Below are 25,670 nucleotides of genomic sequence, written 5' to 3' on the forward strand. Positions count from 1 at the left end.
ACCCAGGACAGCCGGGAAGGCGGAGAGCGGGTGGGTTGATCCGGAGACCAGAGGAGCGGAGGTCGGATCCGCAGGCGCTAGGGCCGCACGGAAGTCCGGAGGTGGGCGGGGCGGGGCGGTGCGCGCGCAGGCGCAGGCGGCGGCCCGATGGACCCCGAATCAGAGCCCGTTGCCGTGGAGGTTCCTGCGGGGCGCGTGCTCAGGTGCGGCGCGCTTCGGTCCCGGGCAGTCACAAGGACCACGGGGTGGGCGCGGGGAAGGGGATGGGAGTCCGGCACTGGGTCCGGCGGCCCGTACCGCGTGACTCTGACCCCGCGTCTCCTCCTTCCGCAGCGCCCGTGAACTCCTCGCCGCCCGCTCGCGGTCCCAGAAGCTGCCCCAGCGCTCGCATGGCCCCAAGGACTTTCTCCCCGACGGCTCGGCTGCCCAGGCCGAGCGGCTGCGCCTGTGCCGTGAGGAGCTCTGGCAGCTGCTGGCGGAGGAGCGCGTGGAGCGCCTGTGAGCGGAGCGGAACGGGACGGGGGCGAGGCCGGGACTGGCGGGGCGGACGGACCTGGTAGACTTCTCGGGTAGACTGAGGCGGACCCCTCCCTTTCCTCGCCAGGGGCAGTTTGGTGGCCGCCGAATGGAGACCGGAAGAAGGGTTCGTGGAGTTGAAGTCTCCTGCGGTGAGCGGCAGGGCTCGAGGACAGGGAACCCGTTCCTTTGCCTTTCCTGACTTCTTTGTGACTTTGGTTTGGGTCCCACGCAGGGTAAATTCTGGCAGACCATGGGCTTCTCAGAGCAGGGCCGGCAGCGGCTTCACCCCGAGGAGGCCTTGTATCTGCTGGAGTGTGTGAGTGGGGGCCCAGGAGGGTGGGGAGGGGGTTGGGACCGAGGAGAGTGAAGAAGATGCAGGTATTTGTTTTTGAGAAAAAGTATACACAACTGAGTATTCAAGGATCTTGTAACCTGACTTCTAAAGCAGAAGAGAATGCTGTGTAGGGAGCAGTCCATATAAGTGTGGGGGATGCTCTCCCCTTCCTGGTTGATCCCTCCCTCTTGCTGTGATGCCCTTGGGGACAGTGGGGGAAGGTCGGTTGTCCCATTGACAGGGCTTTACAGATCGAGCTGTTGGCTCTACTTCTAGGGGTCCATCCAGCTCTTCCACCAAGACCTGCCACTGTCCATCCAGGAGGCCTACCAGCTGTTGCTGACTGAGGACACTGTGACTTTCCTGCAGTACCAGGTATCTGTCACCCATCCACTGAGTCAATGAGTATTTATAAGAACTTATGAGGTGCTAGGCACAGAGCAATGTGCTGGCGGCTCCCAGACAGGCAAGGACTCTGCAGTGATGGCACTTACATCCTAGTGGTGGCAATAGATAATAAATCAGCCAGCAAAAGAACAGTGGACTTCACAGAGCTAAATGCTGGGGAGAAGGTGAAATGGAGGAGGGGCACAGACTAGAGACATAAGCGCGGACGTCATGAGCACAGGGATGGTATTGGAAACCAAGGAGCCGAATGGGTGTGCGGCCAGAGTGGAGGCTGCATCTGAGACCTGAGGCAGTCTAACATGACAAGGTGGAGGATGTGTGTGGGGGGGGATAACAGACCAGAAACAGACGGAGGGGTGGGGAGTGGGTGGCATGTCCACCACCTTCTGCCATCTTGTCCATATTATAGTCAGGAGCTTCTCATAAGCGTTGGTATCAAAAAGGGTGTAGTTCTTTTTCTGGCTCATTGGCTATCAGCTTTTTGGAATTTGCATTTAAATCAAGCAAACTGCTGTAGGTCATTTGTACTCAAAGTAAGGTAAGCAAGGGACAGGGATTCATACTGAGAACTTAGTCTGGAGAGGGTATTTATGTAATAGAGTGAAACTATTTGGTGTTTTCACAAGTGGATGTGTGACCTTTACTTTTTTTTCTTTTGAGGTCTTCAGCCACCTGAAGAGACTGGGCTATGTGGTTCGACGATTCCAACCGAGGTAAATCTTCATTCCATTTCCCTCCAGTTTGTTCTAGTTCTGGGACCTAGGTGATGAGCCCCGAAGCGGGAAGGGACTTCTGCTTACTTGGGAGGCCTTGGCTGGAGCTGCAGCTCTCTGGGAGCCTCTGCTGGAAACCATCTATTGAGAGGCATGTTTGGACAATCTGGGTCATTTCGACTTATCCTGGGTTATCAGATTGAGCCCCACAGATAACAGCTGAGCACCTACAGCTCACTGTGAGCATGGAGATGCAGTGTCAATACAGGGCCTGGCACTTAATAGATGTGCAGGCAGATTTGTTGAGTGGAGGCATGAATGAGCAAGTGAGGAATAGTTGAGCAAGGTTTCACATTCCTTTGGCTGTGTCCTTTCCTTCTGGGGCCTCTGAAGTTCATCACTTTAGTGATTCAGCATTGCTAGGAGCCATAGAGACCTTCAGGCTTGGAGTGGAAACTAGTATAGTCTGTGGTTTCCCAGTATATCATGAAAGCTTTAGAACAGAGCTTTAACTTCTGAAAGGGGAATATATCCTAAGGGAATAGTCAGATATATATATGTACACACACACACATACACACACACACACATACACACATATATACACATATATATGTTAACTTGTGAGATTGTTCACTCATTCATTCATTCAACAGTGTTTGTTGACCACTTACTGGGTGCCAGGTGCTGTACTCGTTGCTGAGGAATAGCAGAGAGCAAAATCACTGCCCCACAACTTGCATCTGGTGGGGAGCTTACTCAAAACATCATCACTTTGCAAAATCAGTGTGCCCGGAAGCTCCTATGAGTCCAACAAAGAGGGCATGGTCACACAAATTAGCTTATCCCTTAGAGTAACACTATTCAAAGGACTTTCTGTGGTAATAAAAGTGTTCTGTGTTCATACTGTCCAATATATGTGGCTTGTGCAACTGAATATTTAATTTGATTTAATTTTAATGGATTTAAATTTAACTTCAGCAGTTTCTTATGTGTAGTCTACTGTATTGGACGGTGCAGCCTTAGAGCCATAGAAAAAATCATGACAGGGAAGGGTGCTATAGTGATCAGGGGCCATGTCCATAATATATTATTGAAACAGAAAGATTATAAAGCAGTGTGTCATTTTTGTTAGGAAAAAACAAATATGAAGATAGTGTTTATAAGAAACTAAAATGTTAGTAGGATTTTTATTTTTGTTTTCTAGTCTTTAACTTACCAGTGATTAATCACTTATTGCTGGCTCTGCAGGAGCCCTGGTTCTAGGGAGCTTCTGTTCAAAGGTGCCATTGGTGAGACCTGGGGGCCTAGGCAGAGATGCAGGGGCAGGCCCCTGTGGCCACCCTGATGTAGCCTGCAGGCAGGTCTGCCTGGGGCCTTAGCCCTTGGGTGTGGCTCTGACCCTGGCCCACAGACTTGCGTGCTGGGCCAGTCCCCAACAAACTCCCCCAGGACCGCCAGGCTGAGAACATGGATCTGTTGCTCGTCCCATTCTCACCCCACAGCTCCGTCCTGTCTCCTTATGAGAGGCAGCTGAACTTGAACAGCAGTGCCCAATGCTCAGGGGATCAGAATGGCAAGAGGAAGAGGAGGAGCTCCCGCTCTTGGTAGTGCCCCCCGACACGGCCATGCACAGGGAGTTCTGGGGGGCAGAACTGTTGCGGGGATGCTGGTGTTTGAGACCTGGGAGAATTCGTGGGCTTATGAGCCGGGCAGCTCCCGTGCGGGCTCAGTGGGGCAGTGGAGCAGTAGGGCGTGCGGAGGACGGGCACACCTCAGCGATTCAGAGCAGATGTGCTGCATTTCCTCCCCCTGTCCCTCAGGTCCATTAATAAGAAGCCCAGGGCCCTGGAGAACCCCTTGCAGGGGGTGGATGGGACACCCAAGAGCCTGGCAACCTCCATGCCATCTCCCTGCGACCAGAACAAGCGATGCCCAGAGGAGAAACCCCAGGAGTCAAGCCCTGTAAAGGGCCCAGCGGGCCCCTTTCAGCTTCTGGGGTCCTTGGAGCCCTGTCCTGGCCTGGCCAGGGAGGGGGTGGGATGCAGCCAGGAGAATGACAAAGTAGAGAATGGCGTCAAGGGGGCTAGTAAGCCACGCTGGAACTTTGAGCAGATCTCCTTCCCCAACATGGCTTCAGATAGCCGCCACACCCTCCTGCTTGCCCCAGCCCCAGAGCTGCTCCCAGCCAACGTCCCTGGACGGGAGACAGATGCTGAGTCCTGGTGCCAGAAACTGAACCAACAGAAGGAGAAGCTCTCCCGACGGGAGCAGGAGCAGCAGGCAGAGGCCCAGCACTTCCGGGAGGATGTGAACGTGGATCCTGAGGTGCAACGCTGCTCCAGCTGGCAGGAGTACAAGCAGCTGCTGCAGAGGCGGCGCCTGCAGAAAACCCAGGCCCGCCCCCCGCACCTGTGGGACCAGCCTGTCACCCCGTTGCTGAGTCCTGGCCACGCAGACTCCCCAGGTACCCCCTCACCCCGCCCCACAGGCTAAGGCCTCAAGACTTTGAAAGGGGCACGGCTTGACCATGACTATCAAAGCTTAAGAAAGATGGGGGTGAGAAGCAGCAAAAGGACCCATGTGGGCAAGTTTAGAGGTGATGAGTCAGTGCCCGAGGAGAGAATGAGGACAACGAGCCTGTCCTTAACATCACACACAAGATGCCTGTGGGTGGCTCTGCTACCACCTTGCTGTGGTCCCTGTTAGAGGGACCAAGGAGATGATACGTTGGCCAGATAAACGGCTTACTGTATGCCCTGCATGTCAAGGACAGGGAACTAACAAGGCGAGAACGGTATTAATGGATTCAGAACTGCTTACAACCCTTAATGGGAACAAGGTAGGTTGTAGGTTAACTAGATCAGGGTTGCCAGGTCAGTTTTATTTCAGATAAACAACAATGGGACATACCTATACTAAAAAGTCTGCTAAATCTGGGAACCCTAAACTAGATGGCAGATTGAGAAATGTCAGGGGAGTCTAGATGACTGACTCCCCTCCCCAGCACCTCATCTCCACTGTCCTTCTAGCCACAGTCCTTTGGCATATCTCTGTGCTGCAGACGACACACCTTGCTGATGGAAGTGCCCGGTGAGTTTCCAGGTAGTGCCCATCTCCACAGTACTTTGGCTGCCAGCAGGAGCTGGCAGCTGGAATCTGACTCCCGAAGTTGGGTATGAGCTGGGGGATTATTCCAGGGACCCCTATCCTAGCTAATACTCATGTGTGTCTAGGGAGAGGGAGGAGTAAGAGGTGGATTTATCCCCGGGGTTCTGAGTTAGGCAGCTGAGCCTCCCCTTACCCCTCAAGTGGCACCTCACAGCAGGACCTCAGTTACCCTGGACAGGCTGCTTTCTGGAACGGAGGGAGGAAAAGGGTGGCATGGAAAGAAAAGAGGAGGGTCCCAAAGGTTTCCTAAGGTTTCTCACTCTGTCCTCAGGCTGCTGGAGAAGTCTGGGGACTTGGAAATCAGCTTTGATGTTTACCAGGCCGATGCAGTGGCCACATTCCGAAAGAATAACCCTGGGAAGCCATATGCCCGGATGTGCATTAGTGGGTATGAGACCAGCAAGTGCTGCCCCCAGGCTGCTGCCAGTTCTCATGTAAACCGAGTGGCCCTCCTCTCCACACCCCTAACCAATCAATCCCTGAGAGGAGCCAAAGGTCCAGAGAGATGATGTGACCCACGCGAGGCCGCACAGCCAGTTAGTGCCATGGGAACCCCCAGCTCCCCAGTCCTCCGCCCTCATTCGTGGCATTTCCGGGTAGTCTCTCTTGTCCCAGGCTCAGTTGAGAACCTCACTCTTCCCAACCCCTTACCCAGCCAGGGCTCTGGTCTCTCTCGAACTTACCAGAGCCATGCAGATTGCAGACAAGGGAGCCCAGAGGCCGGACTTCTTGCACCCCCAACTCCTTTCTTAGGCTTCCTTCCCTGGGAGCCACAGAGGGCTGCAGTCAAAGCCTGTGGGGTGGGCTATGTCCAGGTGTCACAGTCTAAGTTATATCTCTGCAGATTTGATGAACCGGTTCCAGACCTCCGCACCCTCAAACGGTTGTCCTACCAGAGTGGGGATGTTCCTCTGATCTTTGCCCTGGTGGATCACGGAGACATCTCGTTCTACAGCTTCAGGGACTTCACACTGCCCAGGGATCTGGAACACTGACCATGCAGCTGTGGCAGGGCCTGCGGCCTGCCGGGGGGGGGGCTGGGGAACCTGGACTGTCTACTCTCAGGGACCATCTCAGCTGCTTCCTACACCTTGCAGCTGCAATAGTCTGGGCCTCGGCCCTGGATGTCTGACGCTTGCAGAAGAGTGAAGCTGAGCCCCCTGCTTGGCTGCTGCAGCGCCGCCAAGCTGCAGGCCTGAGGTTGCTGCCTCGCAGTGATCCCGGCAAGGTGGGGCCGAAGGGAGGACTCTGTGCCTTTAAAAGAGAGGGTGCCTGCTTCATGCGATAAAGCCAAAGCCATTAAAAAATAGATCACTTTTCTGCTGTGGCTGAATATACTAAACAATCCCCAGCCCCAGTATTGGGGCACAGACCACCTCCCCCAACCTGTTGTCTGTCCTTGGAACTGGCCCCCAGGCTTTCGCCCCTGCTTTGCCCACCCACAAAGTGCTGCTTTCTCTGGTGCGGAAACTAAGAGAAGCCCGCTGGAGGGCAGGAACTCGACTCTGCACCTTTTTCGGGGCCTGCGCCGGAAGGGATGAGAAGTCACAGACCTCTGTTCAGCTTGGCTTTCTGAAGGATAGTCCGAGGAGGGAGGCAGCGCTCCACTGGCCTTTCTCTGAATGCGGCGGAGAGGCGCCATGTCGTGTGGCTTGAACCCTAGTCGCTGCGGGCTGTGCGGTGGAGCGCGCCATTCTCGCCCCGGGCCTCAGGCTTGGCCTCCGCGTCCCTTCCGCTCCCGCCTCTGGTCGCTCCAAACCCCTCCCTTGTGCCAAAAACTCCAGTTGCTGTTGCTGTTCTTCGAGGCCCCCGGCGTCTGCCAGCCTCTATGAGGACCCGGAGGAGGATGGGGCTTAAGGCCTATCCCGAGGGGAAGCGCGTCGCGGCGACGCCCCCGTCCCCACGCCACCTGGCTCTTGGGTCCCGATATCTGGCCCTGTGTAAGCCGGTCACCCTCTCTGGGTCGGGCGCCCTCAGGAAGAGCCGGCCTGGCTATGCCCCTCCCTCAGCAGCTCCAGGCAGGGTTTGTGGGAAGGACGGCTCCTCTGTGCTGTCGGGCCTGGGAGGTGGCCCAGAGCCGTCGCGTGTTCCGGGAACTATTTCTTCCTCCGGGAGGCGGCGGGACACAGGGCGCGGCGGTCCGTTGTGCGTCCAGGTGCGCGCAGGTGAGGCCGGGGGCGGGGCGGCCGCGCCTCGTGCACATTCTCGCGGGCCGAGTCCCCGCCCCTGCGCCGCCCGGGGCCGCGGATTGGTCCGCGCGCGGTGCCCGCCCCCAGAGGGCTCCCTCGCGGCGCCCCCGCCCTGCCGGCGCTGGGCCGCCGGGGGCGGGGCCGGGGCGGGGCCCGAGCGCTGGGGCCCGGCGCTCCGGGTTCCGCGGGCCGGGCCGCCTGGCCCTTTATGTAAATAGTAGCGGCTCCGCCCCCTGCTCGCCGCGCCGGAGGTGAGCAGGAAGGAGACCGCCGCCCAGCAGCCCGTGGGCCGGCGGCGGAGCGAGCGGAGCCGGCTGCGGGCGCCGAGGGACGCCGAGGCCTCGGGTGGGGGCCGGCCTGGGGTTCCAGGTGAGGCGCGTGCCCGGGCCCACGCAGCTGGGCCCACCCCCTCGGGGCGCCCGCCAGTCGGGCCGGGGAGTCGAGGGAGGGCCAGGACCCCGGGCTTCCCGGGTCGGGCGCCGAGGGCTGCGCCCAGGTCCGCCCGCCTCACCCTGGATCTCGTCGTTCCGCTTGTCTGGGAGAAAGACACCTGTAGAAAGTGCCACTGGGAACTTTTCTCTGCCCGATCCGCCCGCGGTTGCAGAATTTGGATTTCGGGTTTGCACGACAGTGTTGGCTTTGGGGAGTAGGGAAACAGGTGCCCCGCCCGGCTGGTTGCGAGGGACACCGCGAGCGGAGACGGAGTTCCCGGCCACGGGCCCCACGTGCAAGACGCCTGGCCAGGGAGGTGGGCGACGCGCGTCTCCTGCGGCCCTCCCTCCACAAGCGGTGGCCGGAGAACGTTACGTCGACGGCTTAGCCCCTGTCCTTGCCATCTGGGCCCTCTCCCTACCGGCCTTTTGTGCCTCCTAATCCCCGGACGCAGGAAGCCCGAGGGAGGGACTTAGATCTCAGGGCCTTTCTCCGCCTCGGGTGGCTTTGGGCACCTTTAGGGGGACGGTCCGGAGACCGAGTCTGTTTTCCACGATTGAAGTAGGTTTGCGCCGTGGAACTTTGGGACTTGGCGAAGAGTGAAAAATTCTGTCTTGCCAAAGAAAGTATGCAAAGTTTGCTCTTGGCTTACTCCTGCTGGACGGTTTGTAGGCACACTGAGCTTTGGCTGTGGGGAGAACTGAATGTAACCAGGATAGCGGTGCTGCGGCCTCCTGAGGCTTTCACCTGAAACAGGTGAGCTTTGGGTGAGGGGGTGGGGCTTACACTCAGGCCCCTTCCCGTGGGGAACCATGTGCCAGATGCAGGGCGTCTTAATCTGGGCTCTAGGGACCCTCTGCAGAGTTTACAACTAAAGTCTTCAAAGGGGCTTCTTTCAGTGAGGGGAGCTGGGAGGGAATGAGGGTGTCTGGGAGACAAGAAACCCCAGGTGGGAAGAACAGTGGCAGTACAGAAGAGCTGTGGCCCCCTGCCGGGAAAGCCAAGATCAGAAGTGGCTTTTGAGGAAGACAGTCTGGGTCTGTGTGAGCTGAGGTACGGGAAAGGTCCTGGGAGATGGTCCAGCTTATTTTATAAACAGAGAATTAAGATTTGGTTTCCTTCAGTGATCTGCCCACAGCGCTCACTTACAGCAGCCCACACTCTGGGCTGTGGGCGTTCTGACCAGGGCTGACTCCTCTTCTCAGAAGTTAGACTGGGCCAGTCTCTGTGGGGCCACTGGACAGTGTTTACAGGGTTCGGGTCGTTCTGCATCTCTACTGGACTTCTGGAGGCAATGGAGTGTCCCCTGTGGTGGCAGATTAATATAATTTTAATAATTTAGTAATCTAGCATTTAGTACCTTTTTAATACACAGTGGCATTCAAAGAAAAATAAAAAAGCTCTTAATCCCAGATGACCCCTGTTGCTTTAAAAAATTAAAAATGAAACAGGAGCCAATAGTAGGAGAAATAAAATGTTTTGGCGTAAGAGGGGAAAACGTCTCCCTCTTGCCTCACAGTCTGTCCCTAAACGTAATGTTCGTTAAGTGTTTCATTCATTGACTTTCCAGACACAGGTGTAGTTTTGAATTGCGCCTGGCCGAGTTATTGCTGTATGACCTTGGCTCGGTCACTTAACCATGCCAAGCGTCAGCAAGTCTTATTTTTTACGGACGTTGACAAGAGGATGAAAAATGTCACAAACACAAATGGCCTGGCACATAGCCAGAGCCAGGTGAGGGTGAGCTTGATAGCATCCCCACAAAGCATAAAAAGCGTGGTCATTTGTGGGCCTTTGGGTGTGCCTGATGAATTGTGAGGGAATCTGGCTCCTCTGTCCAGATACCAGCAGAAGGCTCAGGATTTTTGAGAGCCTTTTAGAACTTTTAAAATGAGGACAGACATTAGGGGACAGAGGTAGAGGGCAGTGGCCTCTCCTAACCTCAGCTTGTGTTCTAGTGGCCTTTTGTAAATCCCCTGCTCCTTGAGGGAGCCAGGAATGAGGCCTGATGGCCAGACCCCAGCTGGAAGCCTTTCCTGGGGAAGGGGCTATAGAATCTAATCTGCTCTGCTTTCTACTCAGGGGAGGGCTTGGTCATGCACATTCTGTGCCCTGTTGGGGGGTGGGGGGAGGGGAGCACATTCCTGTGCTGCTCTGGTGCCATTAAGGAGATTTTCGGAGAACTCCATAGTGCTTTCTTTCAGCCTTATTTAGGGAAGGACTTTTTGGCCCCAGGACCCTCTCCGTAGGAGAAAGTGATGTGTGGAGCTGGAAAGTTCGGAGCAATGTGGAGTTTCCTGAAGGGTTACTCAGCCTTCTAGTCCTTCCGGATATGTCAGGCAGGTACTGAGACGCCTGAGTTGGAGGTGGAGAAGCTGGTGGTCCCCACTCCTGGCTTGGCTGCTCTGAGCAGCACTGGCCTCCAGGACTCACCGATCCTGAGTAGTGAGCTGGGAGAGGCCTTATTTCACCACCAGGGCTCCTCCTGGGTCAGGGCATGTCAGTCTGCTTGGCAGCTTTGTCTTCCCCTGCCAGGAACAGTTTGCAGGGAGAAATGGGGTGATGGGTGGGGGTCCCCCCGTGGGGCCACCAGTTCTGCTTGCCCTTCTCCAGCCCTGGCTCCTCAGGGTTCCCTAGGAGATCCCCCCACCATCTGTGCCCTGTCACCCTGGGGCTTTGCCCAGCTCCCTTAGAGGTGAACTTCCCTCCCCACCCTCCCTCTCGGAGGAAACTAGTCCTCTGAGAAGTCACCTTACTGCTTCCCCTTTCCATGAACTAGTGAATTCTTGAGCTAGGAGAGGCTCCTCTGGGCGTGGGGACAGGGAAGCTGCTAGGGACCTGACTCTACCCTTCAGGAATTCAGCAGGGACCGGATCCTTCTCTCAAAATATTTGACTAAGTTTTCTCAGGGTTTGATGAAAGTCCACCTCTGGGCACAGGACTGTTTGACTCTTGCAAATAGTGATATTGTTGGATTCTTCTTGCCAAGGAGCTGGGTATCCTGGGGCCTTGGACTGAGGCACGCGGCCCACAAAGATATTCCCAGCAAGATGCCAGGGCATGATGTCCACATGGCCCTGGCCAGAGACTTGAGAACAGGGTAGCGAAGTTCCCTGAGGGACCCTATGGTGCCCCAACCTAGTGTTCTTCAGGGTAAGTGGCTCCCACCTGGAGAAGACCTTAGCCTGGCTGATCCCCATTCAGCCCTACCTCGTTCATTCATTCATTCAACAAGTATTTACTTGCGCCGCTGTGTGCATGGCGTGGTTCAGACACCAGGCGTAATCCTTACACAAAGCAAAGATCTCTGCCATCACAAGACTGGCATGCTAAAGGGTGGGGAGCACAAGTGACAGAAAGTAGGTGCAAGTAAAAAAATAACGTGCTAGAAGGCAACATGAGAACATGAGCCGCAGAGCAGCAAATAAAGCAGGCCGTAGGAGCCCTGTGGTGGGGGCAGGAGGCCCCCGTGAAAGGTGGCCAAGGTGAGCATTTGAGATCTCGCTCCCTGGCATATGTTATCAGTTTCGGCTCAAATAAACTCTTATGAAAATCCAAACGGATAATTAAAAATGGTGGTCAGGGTGGGCCGCACAAGAAAGTCACATTTGAACAGAGACTTGCAGGGGTGAAGGAATTCTTTCAATAGAATTCGAGTGTCCCCCATGCGTCAGGGTCCTAAGCACTGGGGATACAGCCATGGACAGGACAGGCACTGTCCCTTCCTCCTAGAGCTGACAGCTAGAAGCTCTTAGTGGACGCGGTTCCATGGTGTAGCAGTTAGCACGTCTGCTTTACACGCAGAAGGTCCTAGGTTCGCGCCCCAGTGGAACTAAGGTCCATGGTCTATGGCCATGCCACCCTGAACAAGCCCGATGTCTCCGAAGCTAAGCAGGGTCAGGCCTGCTTAGTACTTGGATGGGAGACCCCCTAGGAAGACCAGGTGCTGTAGGCATAAATAATAATGATGATAATAAAGTTCTTAGGACAACAGTGCAAGTTTTGAAGCAAGTAGGAGGCCGTGGAAGGGGGCTCGATAGGATGAGCCAGGCGGCCTACCCGCTCCCTCCCCAGGCAAGCTGTCCGCCTTCTCCTTCTCCCCCGAGTGGCTTTGCTTTTCCTTGTGCTCAGCCATATCCAATCCATCACTTCCCTGGAGAGAGTCCGATGTTAGATCACAGAAGGGGGTCCGGTGCCGTGGGAGGGCCCTCTCAGGGTGTGAGCCGCTGTGGCAGGCGGGGCTCTGGCTACTGGTCCCCACTGCTCCCATCCAGGCTGCGGCTGGCCAGTCCCTTTGTCCTGGGGGAGAGGCCTGTACTGAGCAGAGGGTCCTGCTGTCAGGTTGGAGTGCAGAGACTTGGGCTCTTGCTAACTCCTTGGGCTCATTAGCTCTTGGGACTGGTTATTTCATAAGTAACTGTAAGAATTACACGAGATGATGTATGTCAAGTGCTGAAAGTAGCATCTGGCCATAGTTTACGCTCAGTCTCTTAGTGCCTGACAACCGCAGCGACACAAGTTCTCTGGTTTCTGGTCCCTCTCTGTGTGTGTTGTCTGAGTCCCATCTCCATGAGGTGCCCTTTCAGCCAAGGTTTGGTTGCTAAGCTGCTGGCCAAGGGCCTGCCAGGTACCTTTGGGAGATTGGGTTTCCCAGGGAACACGGGTGCTTGCAAAGCAGCCGTGCACATCTGAGTTGGCGTGGACAGAGGCCGGAGGGGTCAGCAGCTGCCCCAGCCCTGCAGAGCCCTGCGTCGCGTCTCCCCGCAGTAAGAGGTGTAAGTGTACTCACACCCAGCAGACGCAGACTGGAGGCCAAAACCACACACGGGCCTCACACAGGATGTCAGGGAAGGAAGGGCAGCTGCTTCGGCGGCGGCAGGCTGCGGCGGGTACGGGCAGAGGGCAGAGAAGAGCTTGGGACTCAGCCTCGTGCTGTGTGTGCTTCCGGAGGTCGGGAGGGTGCCGACTGCGGCTCCAGGAGCCTTCTCTCCCTTGGCCCAAGATGTCCAGAGTCCTGCTACTGGATGTCACCTCTTCCCACAGATGGATGGAACTGCCCCAAATATTGAGGGACCTTCCAGCGGGCTGGCCTATCATACAGACGGGCTGACCGAGCTTGGCCAGGCCTTGGTCTTCTGGGGGGGGCGGGGAGTGGAACAGTTAGCCCAGGCATCCCAAGCAGTGTCAGTGCGGGATGAGCATTCTGGTCTGGGAACCCCCTTGTCTCTTCCTGGGCTCAGTGAAAACTGCCATTTGTAGTAAGGGGCCCGAAACAAGTCCGCCCCCGGGTACTCATTCCTTCCCTGCCTCTACGGAGCTCCGGAGACGCAGGGCTGGGGCAGAGTCCTTGCATGTCCCGGCCACAGGGTCTGGGCAGAAGATGGGAAGGGAAGACAGGCTGTGAATTTGCTCACCTGTGGCCAAGTAGACAGGCCTCCTTTCCTCCCCGCCCCCCATGGCGGGCATCGGGGTTCGGGGAGACCAGAACTCCCTGGCTGGCAGCAATGTGGGGTGACGGGAGCAGCGAGGAGGGAAGGAAACTGCTGGGGCAGCTGCCCACGGGGACCTCGCAGGCTGGTTCCTCGCGGAAGGCACACGTCCGTGTGAGGGATGAGTAAGCCTCGTGAGGCCCGGCCCTGAACCCCGAGTGCCCGCTCCACTCCCAGAGGAACAGAGCAGCGCCAAGCCGGCAGGGCGGCTCGGGTCCGGTCAGGGACAGACTGCCACTGCAGTCTTTGGAGGCTTAGCGGGAGAGAAGGCGTTTCTTCTTGGGAAGTCCCTCTCTCAAGAGTCGTTTCTAGCCAGGTGGCATCTCTAGGGCAGGAAGCCAGGACCCTCGGAGCTCCTTACATCCCAGTAACTTTGCCACAGATCCTTTCGGCATTGGACTTGGGGGGCTCTTCAGCTGCCGGGACTCCCGAACCTGGCCCTCCCCCCACACCCCGTGTGGCAGTAGCAGCGTGGAAGTGTGCAGCACCCGAGAGTTTGCTGGACCCCTCACAGGCCCTCCTGTAGAAGCTCACGACGGCCCTGCTGGTCAGAGCCAATGAAACAGCAATGCCCTTTGCCCCAGGACTCTTGAGCCCTAAGTCACACACCTGGTTCCACCTGCCCGTCTGCTCCCTGCCTTTGTGCCCATTCAGTGTCCATGGGGGTGTCTTCTCCCCTGTCCAGGTGAACGTGGCTGTTGGGCAACCCAGCTGAGAGATCAGGAACGTTCCCACCCACTGAGAGCTTAGGGCCACCCTCACACCAGACCCCTGCCTGGGCTTCACGCCTTCTCCCCTTCCGTCCTCTTACCTGCCCTGCCTGGGAGGCAGAGAAACCAAAAAAAAAAAAAAAAAACGGCACTAATTCCATATGCCTTCCGACATGCTGTCGATTTCTGTGGATATTTTTCTCCTGGATTCTACCTGACTCCGGGATACGTCGCGTGTGTGCTTACATTGTTGTGAGTCTTCTGCCCTTTGAGCGACTGCAAGCCCTCCATCACGGCGCTGCGCACACTCCCCTGCCACCTAGGTCGCCAATACCTCGATGCCTCGTTCAGCATTCTCAGAGCTGGATGGGTGCCCAGACCCACGGCAGTTTTGTGGACCATTTTAGCAGAAGGTGTGGTCAAGTGCTAAGGGTAAGAGTGCTCAGAATGGGTTCAGAGGGAATTTTGGAAGGTGATTTTTGATGCGTCACTTGAAGGGCTAGAAGGTATTTCAGACAGAGTCATGGAAGCCACAGTGGCTGGGGCCTGGGGCCGGGGCTGAACAGGTAGATGGACCAGCCAACACAGGGCCAAGCCAAACGGACATGATTTGGTGGAGGGGAGGGCAGACCACATCGGCCTCCGCCTGGGACTGCCAGTGGTTCCCAGTGGGGTCCAGTGGAAGCTCTTTGCTCTTTCCCACCCGCCTCTCTCTCCTGGTTGCCTGCACTCGGCCCCTCCGCCCTCCTCCTCCTGAAAAGCGCTGGCTGGTTCCGTCTGCCAGCCACGCCCTGCCCCTGATTACCGAGGCTCACCACTTCCTATCATTCAGGTCTGGGTGGAGACGTTACCACCTCCGTTCATTCATTCAGGGTGCACGCAGGGCGCCGCAGTGAAAAAGAGGGCCAGAGCCCCTGAGTAAGAATGAGAAAGCGGATCCCTGTGGAGGGTCGCACAGGCCGTAAGTAAGGTCAGTGAGTAAACTAGGCCACCGCGGCCAGCGCTAAGGAGAAAAACGAAGCAGGGAAGTAGGGAGAGAACGTCAGAGGAGGGACACTGGAGTAGGGACGAGGGAGGGAGGCGCGCGAGTGTCTGGAGGGAAGGTGACCTGCGCAGAAGGCACAGCGCACGCCCGGGCCCAGACGCACGAGTGGTCACTGCGTCCTTCCGACCACCAAACCCTGGTCACGGCCTCAGCATCTTCCTTTATTCTCGTGCTGGCCGTGCTCTCTATCTGAAACCCTCCTGCCGACTAATTTGTGTATTTGTGAGTCATCACTCTCTCTCTCCCCTGAAAGGATGTTATCCTGGTGACATAAAGGATCTTGTCAGTCTGTCGCTGTTGTACCCCTAGTCCTAAGACCGCCCGCTCTGTGCCAGGAGCTGGGCCAGGCCCTGGCCACTCAGCATGGCTCCCAGCAGACCCGTGCAGAGGGAGTGCGTCCGCTTCTACACACGAGCTCGCGGGGCCTCCAGGAGCCACCTAGGTAGACCACCCGGCTTGCAGGAGCTGAGCCGTGATGGTCGGGGCCTGGGCTCTTCCCCAGCCCCCTGTCCCAGGGGTGCGCTGAGTAGGAAGGGTTCGTTCCACACCAGGAAGCTCCAGGCTCGGTGTCCTGAGCTTGCCTGCAGGGAACCTGCTTGTCTGGGGGGTGTGGAGCTGAGGGTCTCCCTGGACGTGAGTCTAGCCAGTCCCTGACCTGTCACCCTTCAAGAAGAGGCGGCACCTCTTATGCCTTCGCCAGGGCAGTTATTTCTGTATTGGGAGCTACACTGAAGGTGGTCTGCCCTGCCTGGGTCCTGGCTCCATCACCCCAAGCCAAAGGGGTCCCAACCCCCTGAGCAACGAGCGACAGGTCCATGCAAGGCCCCCCCAGCCTTGCCCAGCCAGAGCTCACCAGCACCCACAAGCAGCGGCCGGCCCCAGCCCCCAGCTGCTTGGTTGGCTCTGAGCCGAAGGCGTGCGAGTGGGCGTGAGTGTGCGCACGCGTCTGTGCCTTTTAACTGCAGGGGGGTGAGGAGGCACCCCGTCCTGTCATAGCCGTCCCTCGCTGCCTCCCAGAGCCCTTAGGTTTGGGGGGTTGCCAGACCTGGGGTCAAACCTGAGTTCTGGTTCCTCCGGTGACCTTGGAGGAGTGGCCCGGCCTCTGTGGTCCTCTTTTCTTTGTCTGCCAAGTGAGGACAGGCCACTCACCTTCCAGGGAGGCCGGTGGGAGCGGAGGAACACCGGATCGGCGTTTGGGTGTGCCTCGTTCACAGCGTGGCGCACGAGGAGCCCCTGGGCCTCGGCCGTGTGCCCACACCCTCTGTGCTGCCCCGGGGGGTGGGGCTTAGGGAGGACCGTCTCCTCCAGACTGTTTGCTTTCTTAACAGTGACCACGGATTGCTTGGGCAGAATGTTTACAGAGTAACAAAAATGACCTCAGGGTCTGGTCCGGTGCCTGGTAGGCAGCAGGTGCTCTGAGGGGCGTTTGTGTGGGTGGAGCACCCACCTGCCCTCTGGGTGGGGCTGTCTCCCGCCCAGCTCCGCATTCCGCCTCCATCCCTCCTCCCTGCACCTCCTCCCCCAGGACTGCGCCCCGTCACCCTGGAGCCTGTGTGGGTCCTCGGCACAGCTGGCCCTGTGCCCTGTCATCCCCACCCCAGGGCTCAGATGGGTCCTACAGGGCAGAGCCCAGGGCAGCCTCTCCCTGGAGCCCGCAGACCGCCCCCTCCTCCAGGGTGCCACTCACAGCTTCCTCTGACTTCCGAGCCAGTACTCTAGGCCCAGGAAGGGAGAGTGAGCACCCCCAGCACCTGGGGTGGCCGACCGGGGGGCTCCAGCGCCCTCCCCCACAGCCCAGGGCCGGGCCCTCTGCGGGGCTGGAATGCCGGGCCACAGCTCAGCTGTCCATCACCAGGGAGTCTGTTTTCACTCCCAGCCCAGGAATCTTCTAGAACTGTCCTGTGTTTGTTCCCTCCACCACTTCAGGGGGCAGGTGGGCACCTGGGAGTTTCCTAACTACCTGCTGTTTGAGGGGCAGTGGGGCTCCCCGCTCTGCTCCGGCTTCCCCATAATGCGAAGGCACAAGCCTCTCGTGTCCACCCCACTCCCCTCCTGCAAGTGGCGGCCTTTTTGGTGTCCCCAGAAGGTGATGGTGCCCTGAGGGCTGGTCTCTGCCTATTCCTAGTTGGGGTGGTGTTTGGAATGCCCCCGGATGTCTGTCTTTGCCGAGTGGGGTGACTCCTGCCAGCATGGCCAGCCCTCACTTGCTCTGCCAGAAGAACCCCCCCCCACCAGTTCTGCCACGCAGTGCCTCAGGAAGCCCCCAGTCTTTGATTACACAGGGTTCTTTCATACGCAACGGTTAAATTTTGTCACGTCCCAAGAAGCCAGAAACTTCAGGACATCCTTTAGGTCTCAGCTTAGACACTTTCTTCCCCCATAGGACACTCTCCACCTGGACCAGGTGCCCCTGTGCCTCCCCGGGGGAGCACTCAGCATACCGCACGGTCCTGTCTTTACCTGCCCCGACCCCAGAGTGAGCACCTCTGTTTCCAAGGACGGGCCTTGGTGTCCTGTGGTCCGTGGGAGGCCAAGCTTCTGGAAGCCGGAAGCTGGAGCACAGATGATCCTTCCCCCTGCCCCCGAGGATGATCCAGAAATAGTTTCCCCTCGCATTGGGAAGGCATTCTACAGTGGGCAGACAGTTTTTGGGCCTTGAGCTGGTTTCTGGATTGGGAGTAGATTTCTTCTCCTGATTAGCGTCCACGTGGGCCCATGGGAAAGGGAGCCTTTCTGAGCACACCCCACCAGGAGATGATGAAGCCCGAGGCCAGAGCTGCGGCTACAGACTGCAGCAGCTTTGTGGGGTGGACCCCAAAGCCTGGTTGGAAGGGGCCAGCACCCCCTGACTGCATGTTCTGCATGCTCCTCACTCAGGTTCCTGGCAGCCGTGGCTGGTGGGAGCAGCCCAAGCTGAGAGTTGCCGACAGCCTTCCCCAAAGTCGGAAGGCCCCAGTGTGCCTTCCTGAGAGTTTACTGCCAGGTGCTGGCCGAATTGCCGAGCCTCTCCCCTGCCCCCGTCTAGGTTCTGGTCTGGGAGCCCCCCTGAACAGCTTTTGCATTTGCCACCCCCCCACACACGCCCTCCTCCCCCCAGCCAGCTCTGGAGAGAGGCTTGTGAAGTTTCCCTTTCTGTTTAGCTGGAGTTTTATGGTTTTTCAGAAAACAGGTTAACAATTAAGCTCATTAACTTCAGGGCCTCCTGGTTCCTATAAAGCCTGGCTAAATGGCTTCCTCCCTCAGCTTCTCCCTCTGGCTTTATGAGGCCACAGGTGGCCAGGAGCAGGCATTAGGTTAGAGGCAGCAGGCCCAGGCCTCTAGGTACAAAGTCCCTCCGGTTCCCAGAGGAACTGCAGTCTGCAGATGGAGCTTGGAGAGGCCAAGGGTGGCGGAGCTGGCCTGGCCCAGGGGTGGCCACCTCCTGGGCTTGGGGAGAGAGGCCCACGGTGGCCTGGGCTCGGCCGAGCAGTGAGTGGGCGCCAGGCCAGGCTCTGGGGCTGTGTGTTCGCCTCGCCCCCGGCTAAGCAGCCTCCCTCTCTCTGCAGAGGGCCGCACACTGAGCAAGATGAGGCGGTTCCTGAGGCCCGGACACGACCCCGCGCGGGAGAGGCTCAAGCGGGACCTCTTCCAGTTCAACAAGGTAAGGGGCCTGGGAGACGCGGCCGGCGTTGAGCAGGGGAGCGCCATGCCGCCAGGCTCCCCGCAGGCTGGGGCTGGAGGGGCCCAGGTTGCCTTTACCTGAATTAAGGTCCTTACTCGGCACGGCCTGCAATGCCTCATGGGAATCTGACTTTGGACATGGAGTCTGATGAGAGGGCTTGTCCCAAGCCTCTCCCTGGCCATGTCACCTCTGGCCGTCTCAGTGTCCCTGCCCGCCTCCTCACGGGTGTGTTGAGGAGGCTTAGGGACGGGAAAGGTGAAAAGACGCATACGGGGTAACGTTCCTGTGATGCCAGGTCCCTGGGGGCGGTGGCCACAGGCCGCGGCTCTTCCCTCCTTCTCAAATTGCCCCCAAAGGAAAACAGCTTCCCCTGTAGGCGGAACACATGATTCCTTCCGGCAGGCTCCGGTCTGGGGGTGTGGGGAATGGTGCCTGGGAGAACGGGACAGGGTCGGCATTTGACCACCCCAACCCCACATCTGCTCCTAAGCCAGAGCGACTCGTCACCCGAGATCGCAGGAAGGATCGCAGAAGCTCCCCAGGCTCCCTCAGAGGGGCCGGCGCCTGGGAAGGGCAGAACTGGCGGGTAAACGGGAGGAGTGTGGCGCGGTTTATTAGCTCCCTGGCCACCTAGCAATCTGTAGCCGCTTCGGGGTAATTAGCCTCTCTCGCCTCTGCTTTGATCTAGGCCCTTGGCCTCCATACCCAGGCTTCCCTCTGCCCCAGAAGGGACAGGAAGGGGAGCATCTAGGGACCTCTCTGGGACGTGCTAGGGGATGCAGGTCCAAATCTAGCTTCACCAGTTGGACCTGGTCGAGTCAGTGCTCATCCCCACAGCATAGGATGACATGAAACTAGATGATTTAGCTGACAGACACAGAGGTCTAGGAATGGGAGCCGCTGTTTTCAGAGGCATCCTCCAGGATGAGAGCCCCCAGCGGCTTGCCTGAGGTGGGTGGAGTCCTCACCGCCATGCCATCTTCTGGCTTTCCTGACCTGTGGGAGGTGTTGCCGCCTGCAGAGCTCCTGCCTCTGAGCTCAGGGCTTCCCTGAGTGCGTGCCTCCTCCCACTGGCAGAAGAAAGCTGTGGGCGGGGCTTGGGGACCTGGGGCGGGGGATGGGGTGCAGGTGTGCAGCGTTGGGAATGAGGAAATCTCAGGGCCCCTGGGGGTCTGCCACTGTGGCTCCCCAGGGAGCAGCCCATGGTTGCCGGATGCCAGTCTCAGAACCTCGGAGCCTGCTGGGGGTCACCAGCATCTCACACTGTGAAAAGGTGGCCAATTTCAGTGGAAACCGGAAAAACAGGCTCAGCAAGGAGGCCCGAACCCCGGCCCCAAGTTCCACTGTTCAACGGGGTGAGACTGAGGTGTGGCTGGGGCTAAGGACTCGTCCTCCTGGTGCCCCACAAAGGGTGGTCCCCACACTTGGCTGCCCCACCCCAGGCCAGGTGGGGGAGTGGGCAGAGAGGCTCCCGGCATTCCTTCCTGTATACATAGCCCAGGGCTGGGGCTGTGGGAACCTGGGAAGATCTGACCTTTGCCCTGCCTGACTTATGGTCTGGTGGGAGGGAGGGGGCCAAGAAATTCCTCTTCTTGGAAGTGGAGAGGAGGAAGCTGGGACAATGGGCAGGTCTTCTAAGGATTAGTCTCCTCTAGGCTCTGGGTTAACGGTGGAGCCTGAAGGGTTGGGATTGGAGGGTGAGGCCCGATCCTGGAAGATTTGGGAGCCTGGGTGGCCCCACCCACACTTGCTGCTCCCCAGGCCTCCCCCAGATTGCGGGGTTGAGAGAGATTGGAACCTGGGAGTCTGGGCCTGACCTCCCAGAGCAGTGGTGGGTTTTGAGGAGGCAAGTGAATGAATGATTCGATTCGCAATTTAGAAAAGAACTCTGGGGCCCTTTGTTTTTCTAAAGGAGACCCATTGCCATGACTGGATGGAGCCCAGGTAGTGGGGGCGGGGTGCAGGGCGTGAAGGGGCAGGGTTCTCAGGGGGCTCGCCGTGCTGTGTGAGGACGTAGAAAGGCATCCTTGGCCCTACCTCCCCAAGACGTACAACCAGAAACGTCTCCGGGCATTGCCCAGCCGCCCCTGGCAGGTGAATTGGTCCCTGGTTGCGGACTACCGGATTAGAGAACTATTTAGGGCATGAGATTAATGAGACAGGTGATAGTCAGCCATGAGAATGAAGGGGACAGGGAAGGAAGGTGGGTGTCCAGCGTGACTGAGGGCTCCGTCCTGGGTGGGCGGTGGTGCCAGGCACAGATGGGAACCCTCAGTGGGGGGCGAGGAGCAGGTTTGAGGGAAAGTGACGCCTTCGATTGGGACCGGACAGTAACAGTGATCTCCTGGGGCAGCCAACCCCAGGGCCTGAGAGCCTGGGTTCACCAGTGGGTGACCTTAGGCGAGTCACTCATCTCTAAAGTGGAGACAGTAGAAGCTGCCCCATGGAGGTGGTGTGAGGATTAAATCGGTTGGTGTATAAATCGAAGGGCCAGCTAGTAGCTACAGGATCAGCCAGCACCACTGTTATCCAGCTCAAGGCGGAATTTGGGGACCTTTGGGACCCTCGGGTGAGACGGCCGACTGCGAGATGTATGGAGCTGGAGCTCTAACCCTCGGGGGGCCTGGAGTTCTTCACACGCGGGAGAGGTTGAGCTCTTTGGAGGGGGCCCACATCTGGCGAAGCAAGCGGTGTCCAGGCCAGACGGGACTCTGGGCGCTGAGCCGGGTCGGGGGTGGGGGTTGGGACAGGGGCACCGTAATAGACTTGCCCCAAGCTTTCAGACACCGGCTTCTAAACCAGCGCTGGGCCTCTCCCTCTAGCACCTTCTGACCAAACCCCTTAACATCTGCGCCAAGCAGGGCGCCTCAGAGAGAGCAGGGCTGTTGCCCCAGGGGGCCAGAGAGCCCCGTGTCCTGTTTCTTTGGCTTCAGTACCTGGGAAGGAGCCGTGTCTATGGGCAGGTCCTCTGCACCTTCTGCCAGACACCGGCTGCCCGGGGCAACTCCTGGAGGTGTGGTGGTTGGGGGCGGGGACGCTGGGGCCACATGTCCTGGGCGGGCCACTTCCTCGCTGATCGATTACAGACACGTGACTTAACCTCTCTGCTCCTCCGTCTCCTCACCTGCAGAGCGGGCCCCATAATGTTCCCACATCCAGGTCCATGCGCCAAGTTGCTCTGAATGGCACCTGGCGCACGGCTGGTGCGCACCACGCAGCTCGCCCTCGTGACGACTCGCGGGTGGCCGTCTCATTCTGCAGATGAGGAAACGAGGGCCTCCAGACTGGCGCAGCCCGGGCACATTGCGGAGGGCACTGGCTGGTTGTCAGGGCTCCCGGTTCCGTCCGTCAGCCAGCCGTGTGGCCTTAGAGTGGCGACGTCACCTCCTGAGCCTCAGTTTCTTTGCCTGTGAGGCACCCACCTGTGCGTGGCATGTGCAGGGCCCGCGGGCTGTCGGGGAGATCGACTAGTTTGCTGACAATGCCAGCAGGGCCGCTGAGGACCAAAGGAGGGGACTGTGGGACCCGCTGGACGCCTCAGTAGGGAGGAAGTGACTCTGAGTGGACATAAGCTCATGTCAGAGTAAAACCTCTTCCTTGAAAATCCCTCGAGGCCGCGCTGTCCCCTGGGGAGGCAGGGCAGCCAGTTGCTAAGGGCCCACCCTCCTCCCCCCGTCCCCGAGGCCCTGAACAAACAGCGGCCCTGACCCGCTGCCCCTGGCCGCCCCTGCCCCCCGCCAGGTTGTTTTGTCTTGGCTCTTTTGTGGCTGGGCCCCTGGTGTCAGGTGACAGCCACACAGAGAGGGCCGGTTTCTGCCACTGCCAGGAATCTGAGCTGACCACACCCAGAGCAGGGCAGTGCCACCCAGCCAGCCAGGCGCCCCCCTGTGGCCCTGGGCAGCCCTCCCTCCCTCCCCCCAACACGTGCTGGGGCGTCCTCAGCCCTCATTCTTGGACAGGGCCCCCGCGTGCCGAGGGCCAGACAAGGGCCTCCACGTCCTCTGCCTCCCGGGAACCTGAGGTGGGCCCTGGAGCCCGCGTGAGGCAAACGGGGCTTTCTGCCCGCACCAGACAGCGCTGCATTTCGGTGGCTCCTACAGATCTCTCCTTTCCCAGCTCCCTGACAAAAGAGTTCATTGTTCTCTCTTCCCTCCGCTGGCCTCTGGAGAGGTCACCTGAGCCAGTAGCAGGGTGGGGGCAGGGCCAGGTAGGCTGGATGCTGAGCTCAGGAGGTAGGGGACTGCCTGCCAGGCATTGGTCAACCTCCCAGCTTGACGCAGAGCTGGAGAGGCTGGGTTCAGGCTAGGGGGACCGTCCCTGGAACCCGAGCCTGCGGTCCCAGGCCGACCGAGCCTCAGCCCCACCCGCTGTCCTGCGGGGAGATGTGCCGTCCCTGCCCGGGACCTGCACGAGCCTGGAGGGAAGGTCGCTCGCTGCCGTGTGGCCCTCGTGGGAAGGGAGCCTGTGGGTGAGGGTACAGCCGAGCTCAGGCCAGAGGTGCCCCGAGGAACCTTCTTCCCCAGGCCGCTCTGCCCAGGATTTCTGGCTCCTCCCTGTCCCCTTAATTAACTGACCTCCGCCCTTGCCCCAAAGCCAAGTCCCCGCCCTCCCTCCCCATTCCCAGCAAGACCCCCTGGGCCTCCTGACTGGCCTGGGGTCCCCACACCTCCTTGCCGAGCCCAGGTCCCCGCACTCAGGACTGGCTTTGCCACATCCCAGTCTCACTGCCCCCCTCGGGGATTCGTGGGCCTTACCTGCGGGCCTCACCTGCGGGCCTCACCTGCGGGCCTCACCTGCGGGCCTCACCTGCGGGCCTCACCTGCGGGCCTCACCTGCGGGCCTCACCTGCGGGCCTCACCTGTGGGCCTTACCTGCGGGCCTTACCTGCGGGCCTTACCTGCGGGCCTTACCTGCGGGCCTCACCTGCGGGCCTCACCTGCGGGCCTCACCTGCGGGCCTTACCTGCGGGCCTTACCTGCGGGCCTCACCTGCGGGCCTCACCTGCGGGCCTCACCTGCGGGCCTCACCTGTGGGCCTTACCTGCGGGCCTTACCTGCGGGCCTTACCTGCGGGCCTCACCTGCGGGCCTCACCTGCGGGCCTCACCTGCGTGCGGAGCCGCGCTGCCGCCCTCCTCCCCTCCCCAGCCTTGGGGAGTCCCCACACTGCGCTGTTTCCGTTTGAACCTACTTTCACCCCTGGCCAGGTAGGGTCATTGTGGACCCCTGCGCGCGCGCGCACACACACACACACACACACACCTTATTTTGTTCTCGAGGGGCCTCAGTGGCTCCGTGGTTGTCAGTTTGGAGAAGGTCACAGGGAAGATGGCAGACCTTAGATGAGACTGCGCCCTGGGGGCAAGGCCTGTTGGGGGGGGGCGTCCTCCTAAGGGTCATTGTGTTGGCGCCACGGTGCAGTCATTGGTGTCATCCCCCTTATCAGATGCGAAGTGAGGGTCAGGGAGGCAAAGCAGCTCACCTGTGTCCTTCTGAGTGGCAGAGGGGGGTTCCAAGCTTGTTCTTTCTAAACCAGCTTATGGAAAAGAAGATAGGGAGGGGGTGGCACTGTGTCCCCAGAACCCTGAAGGAAATGAGGGACGAGTAGGAGTGATTGAGAGATGGGCCCAACCCTTGGTCTCCCTCTGGGCTTGTGACTAGAGGCTGGCTCTCAGCAGGGAGTGACTCAGGTGAGCTGTTTAGAGAGCTTCCGGCCCTGGAGTTCGCAGGATAAGGTGTGGCCTGAGAGCCTGGCCGGAAGCTGCAGTGTGGCTAGTGCCACCGGGGGGCTGCCCATCCTGAGGCAGAACTGTCTAGGTCGCGCCTTGGCCCAACAGAAATATAACATGAGCCACGTGTAATTTTACATGTTCTAGAAGTCGCGTTACAAAATTTTTTAAACAAGTGAAATTCCTTTTGATAATTCTGTTCAACCCAGTATATCCAAAATATTGTTTCAACATGTAGTCAGTATATTTTAATGAGACTTCTATAGTTTTTTTTTTTTTTAAATCCCAGGTGTATTTTACCCTGACAGCACATCTCAATTCAGACATTAAATTTTCTTTGGAAACACGTGACCTGTATTTAGAGTTTAGAAGATTTGTACTCAAAGGAGGTTTGCAGCTTGGTCTGCGTGACTCCAGCCCCTGATCCCTCGGAGCCCAAGAATATACCTAAAAGTTTCTCCCATAACCGAAGCGAGCATCCGTTCTTAAATTTAAGTTAATTAAAATTAAATAGAATTAAAAATTCAGTCCCTCGGGGCTCAGTATCCACACCTGGCTCGTGGCTCTTGTACTGGACCTCCTACTGGCCATCAGGCTCCTGCAGGACATTGTCCCCAAGTCCTCCAAGTTCCAGAGGTTTTGGCCCTGAGCTGCTGCTGCTGCTGGGTCTGGGCAAACACTACGCTCCTGAGGTCCGGCTGCCGACTCCTGATGCCCTAGCAACCTGGGGCTGGCTGAAGCCTGGTGTTGGCCTCTGGGGAAGCACGTTTCACACACCCCATCTCGGGGCCCTGCCATCCTTCTCCCCGTAAATGTTTACATTCCAGGCACTCTGCTATCTCCCCAAGGCTCTTGCAGGCCCTGCATTTTTCGCATAGCTGAACCGGAACCTGGGCTGGCAGGGGGGCTCCTGCCGGGTCACTTCTGCCCTCTCAGCCGTCCCTTCCAGGTACAGCCGTTTGCGTGCAGACTGTGTTCCTGGCAAAGAGCTAAGCCTACGGCAGCCCCCACACCTCAGCGGCCCCAGACATCCCCAGAATCGGCACTTCTGGCCCTCTCCTCGCTGGCCTGAACGCAGCATGGAGCCTTTGTCCGTGAACCACTAGACTGGACTGGGCAGGCAGGCAGGAAGGCAGCGGTTGAATCTGCTAAGTTATCATCCCAGCTGTCACTAGGACTTTCTGCTCCCTTGAGGCCTTGAGGGGACAGCCAAGTGAAAGCCAGAGGAGAGTCCCAGGCCTGAGGGGAGCCGCTTCATTGGTGCAACCTTTT

General features: G+C 58.6%; 2 protein-coding genes across 7 annotated transcripts in view; both read left to right on the forward strand.

Annotated features, from left to right (window-relative positions):
• The first annotated feature begins 106 nt into the window (after positions 1–106).
• Positions 107–6,464, forward strand: TSEN54 (tRNA splicing endonuclease subunit 54). Of its 2 annotated transcripts, XM_016127984.2 has the most exons (11): positions 107–203; positions 334–498; positions 605–668; positions 752–835; positions 1,130–1,228; positions 1,922–1,974; positions 3,480–3,581; positions 3,798–4,441; positions 5,007–5,067; positions 5,417–5,533; positions 5,990–6,464. In XM_016127984.2, the coding sequence occupies exons 1-11, from the start codon at positions 148–150 to the stop codon at positions 6,138–6,140; spliced, it is 1,596 nt and encodes a 531-aa protein (XP_015983470.2). In that variant the 5' UTR covers positions 107–147; the 3' UTR covers positions 6,141–6,464. The 2 variants fall into 2 exon arrangements, with proteins under 2 accessions (XP_015983470.2, XP_015983480.2); XM_016127994.2 differs by lacking the exon at positions 3,480–3,581 and having other exon boundaries at positions 129–203.
• Positions 6,465–7,585: 1,121 nt separating this feature from the next.
• The window catches only part of LLGL2 (LLGL scribble cell polarity complex component 2), a 31,324-nt gene continuing 13,239 nt past the window's right edge, over positions 7,586–25,670 (forward strand). Inside the window, exons 1-2 of one of the 5 annotated variants that reach the window (XM_016127937.2) lie at positions 7,586–7,703; positions 18,556–18,650. In XM_016127937.2, the coding sequence (XP_015983423.2) occupies positions 18,576–18,650 (75 nt within the window). In that variant the 5' untranslated portion in view covers positions 7,586–7,703; positions 18,556–18,575. Of the gene's footprint in view, positions 7,704–7,856; positions 8,523–9,968; positions 10,110–18,275; positions 18,332–18,377; positions 18,479–18,555; positions 18,651–25,670 lie in introns of those variants that run through there. The other 4 variants (XM_016127958.2, XM_016127968.2, XM_016127952.2 and 1 more) reach the window with 4 other exon arrangements.

Source organism: Rousettus aegyptiacus, unplaced genomic scaffold (genome assembly GCF_014176215.1).
Source record: "Rousettus aegyptiacus isolate mRouAeg1 unplaced genomic scaffold, mRouAeg1.p scaffold_m13_p_6, whole genome shotgun sequence".
NCBI lineage: Eukaryota > Metazoa > Chordata > Mammalia > Chiroptera > Pteropodidae > Rousettus > Rousettus aegyptiacus.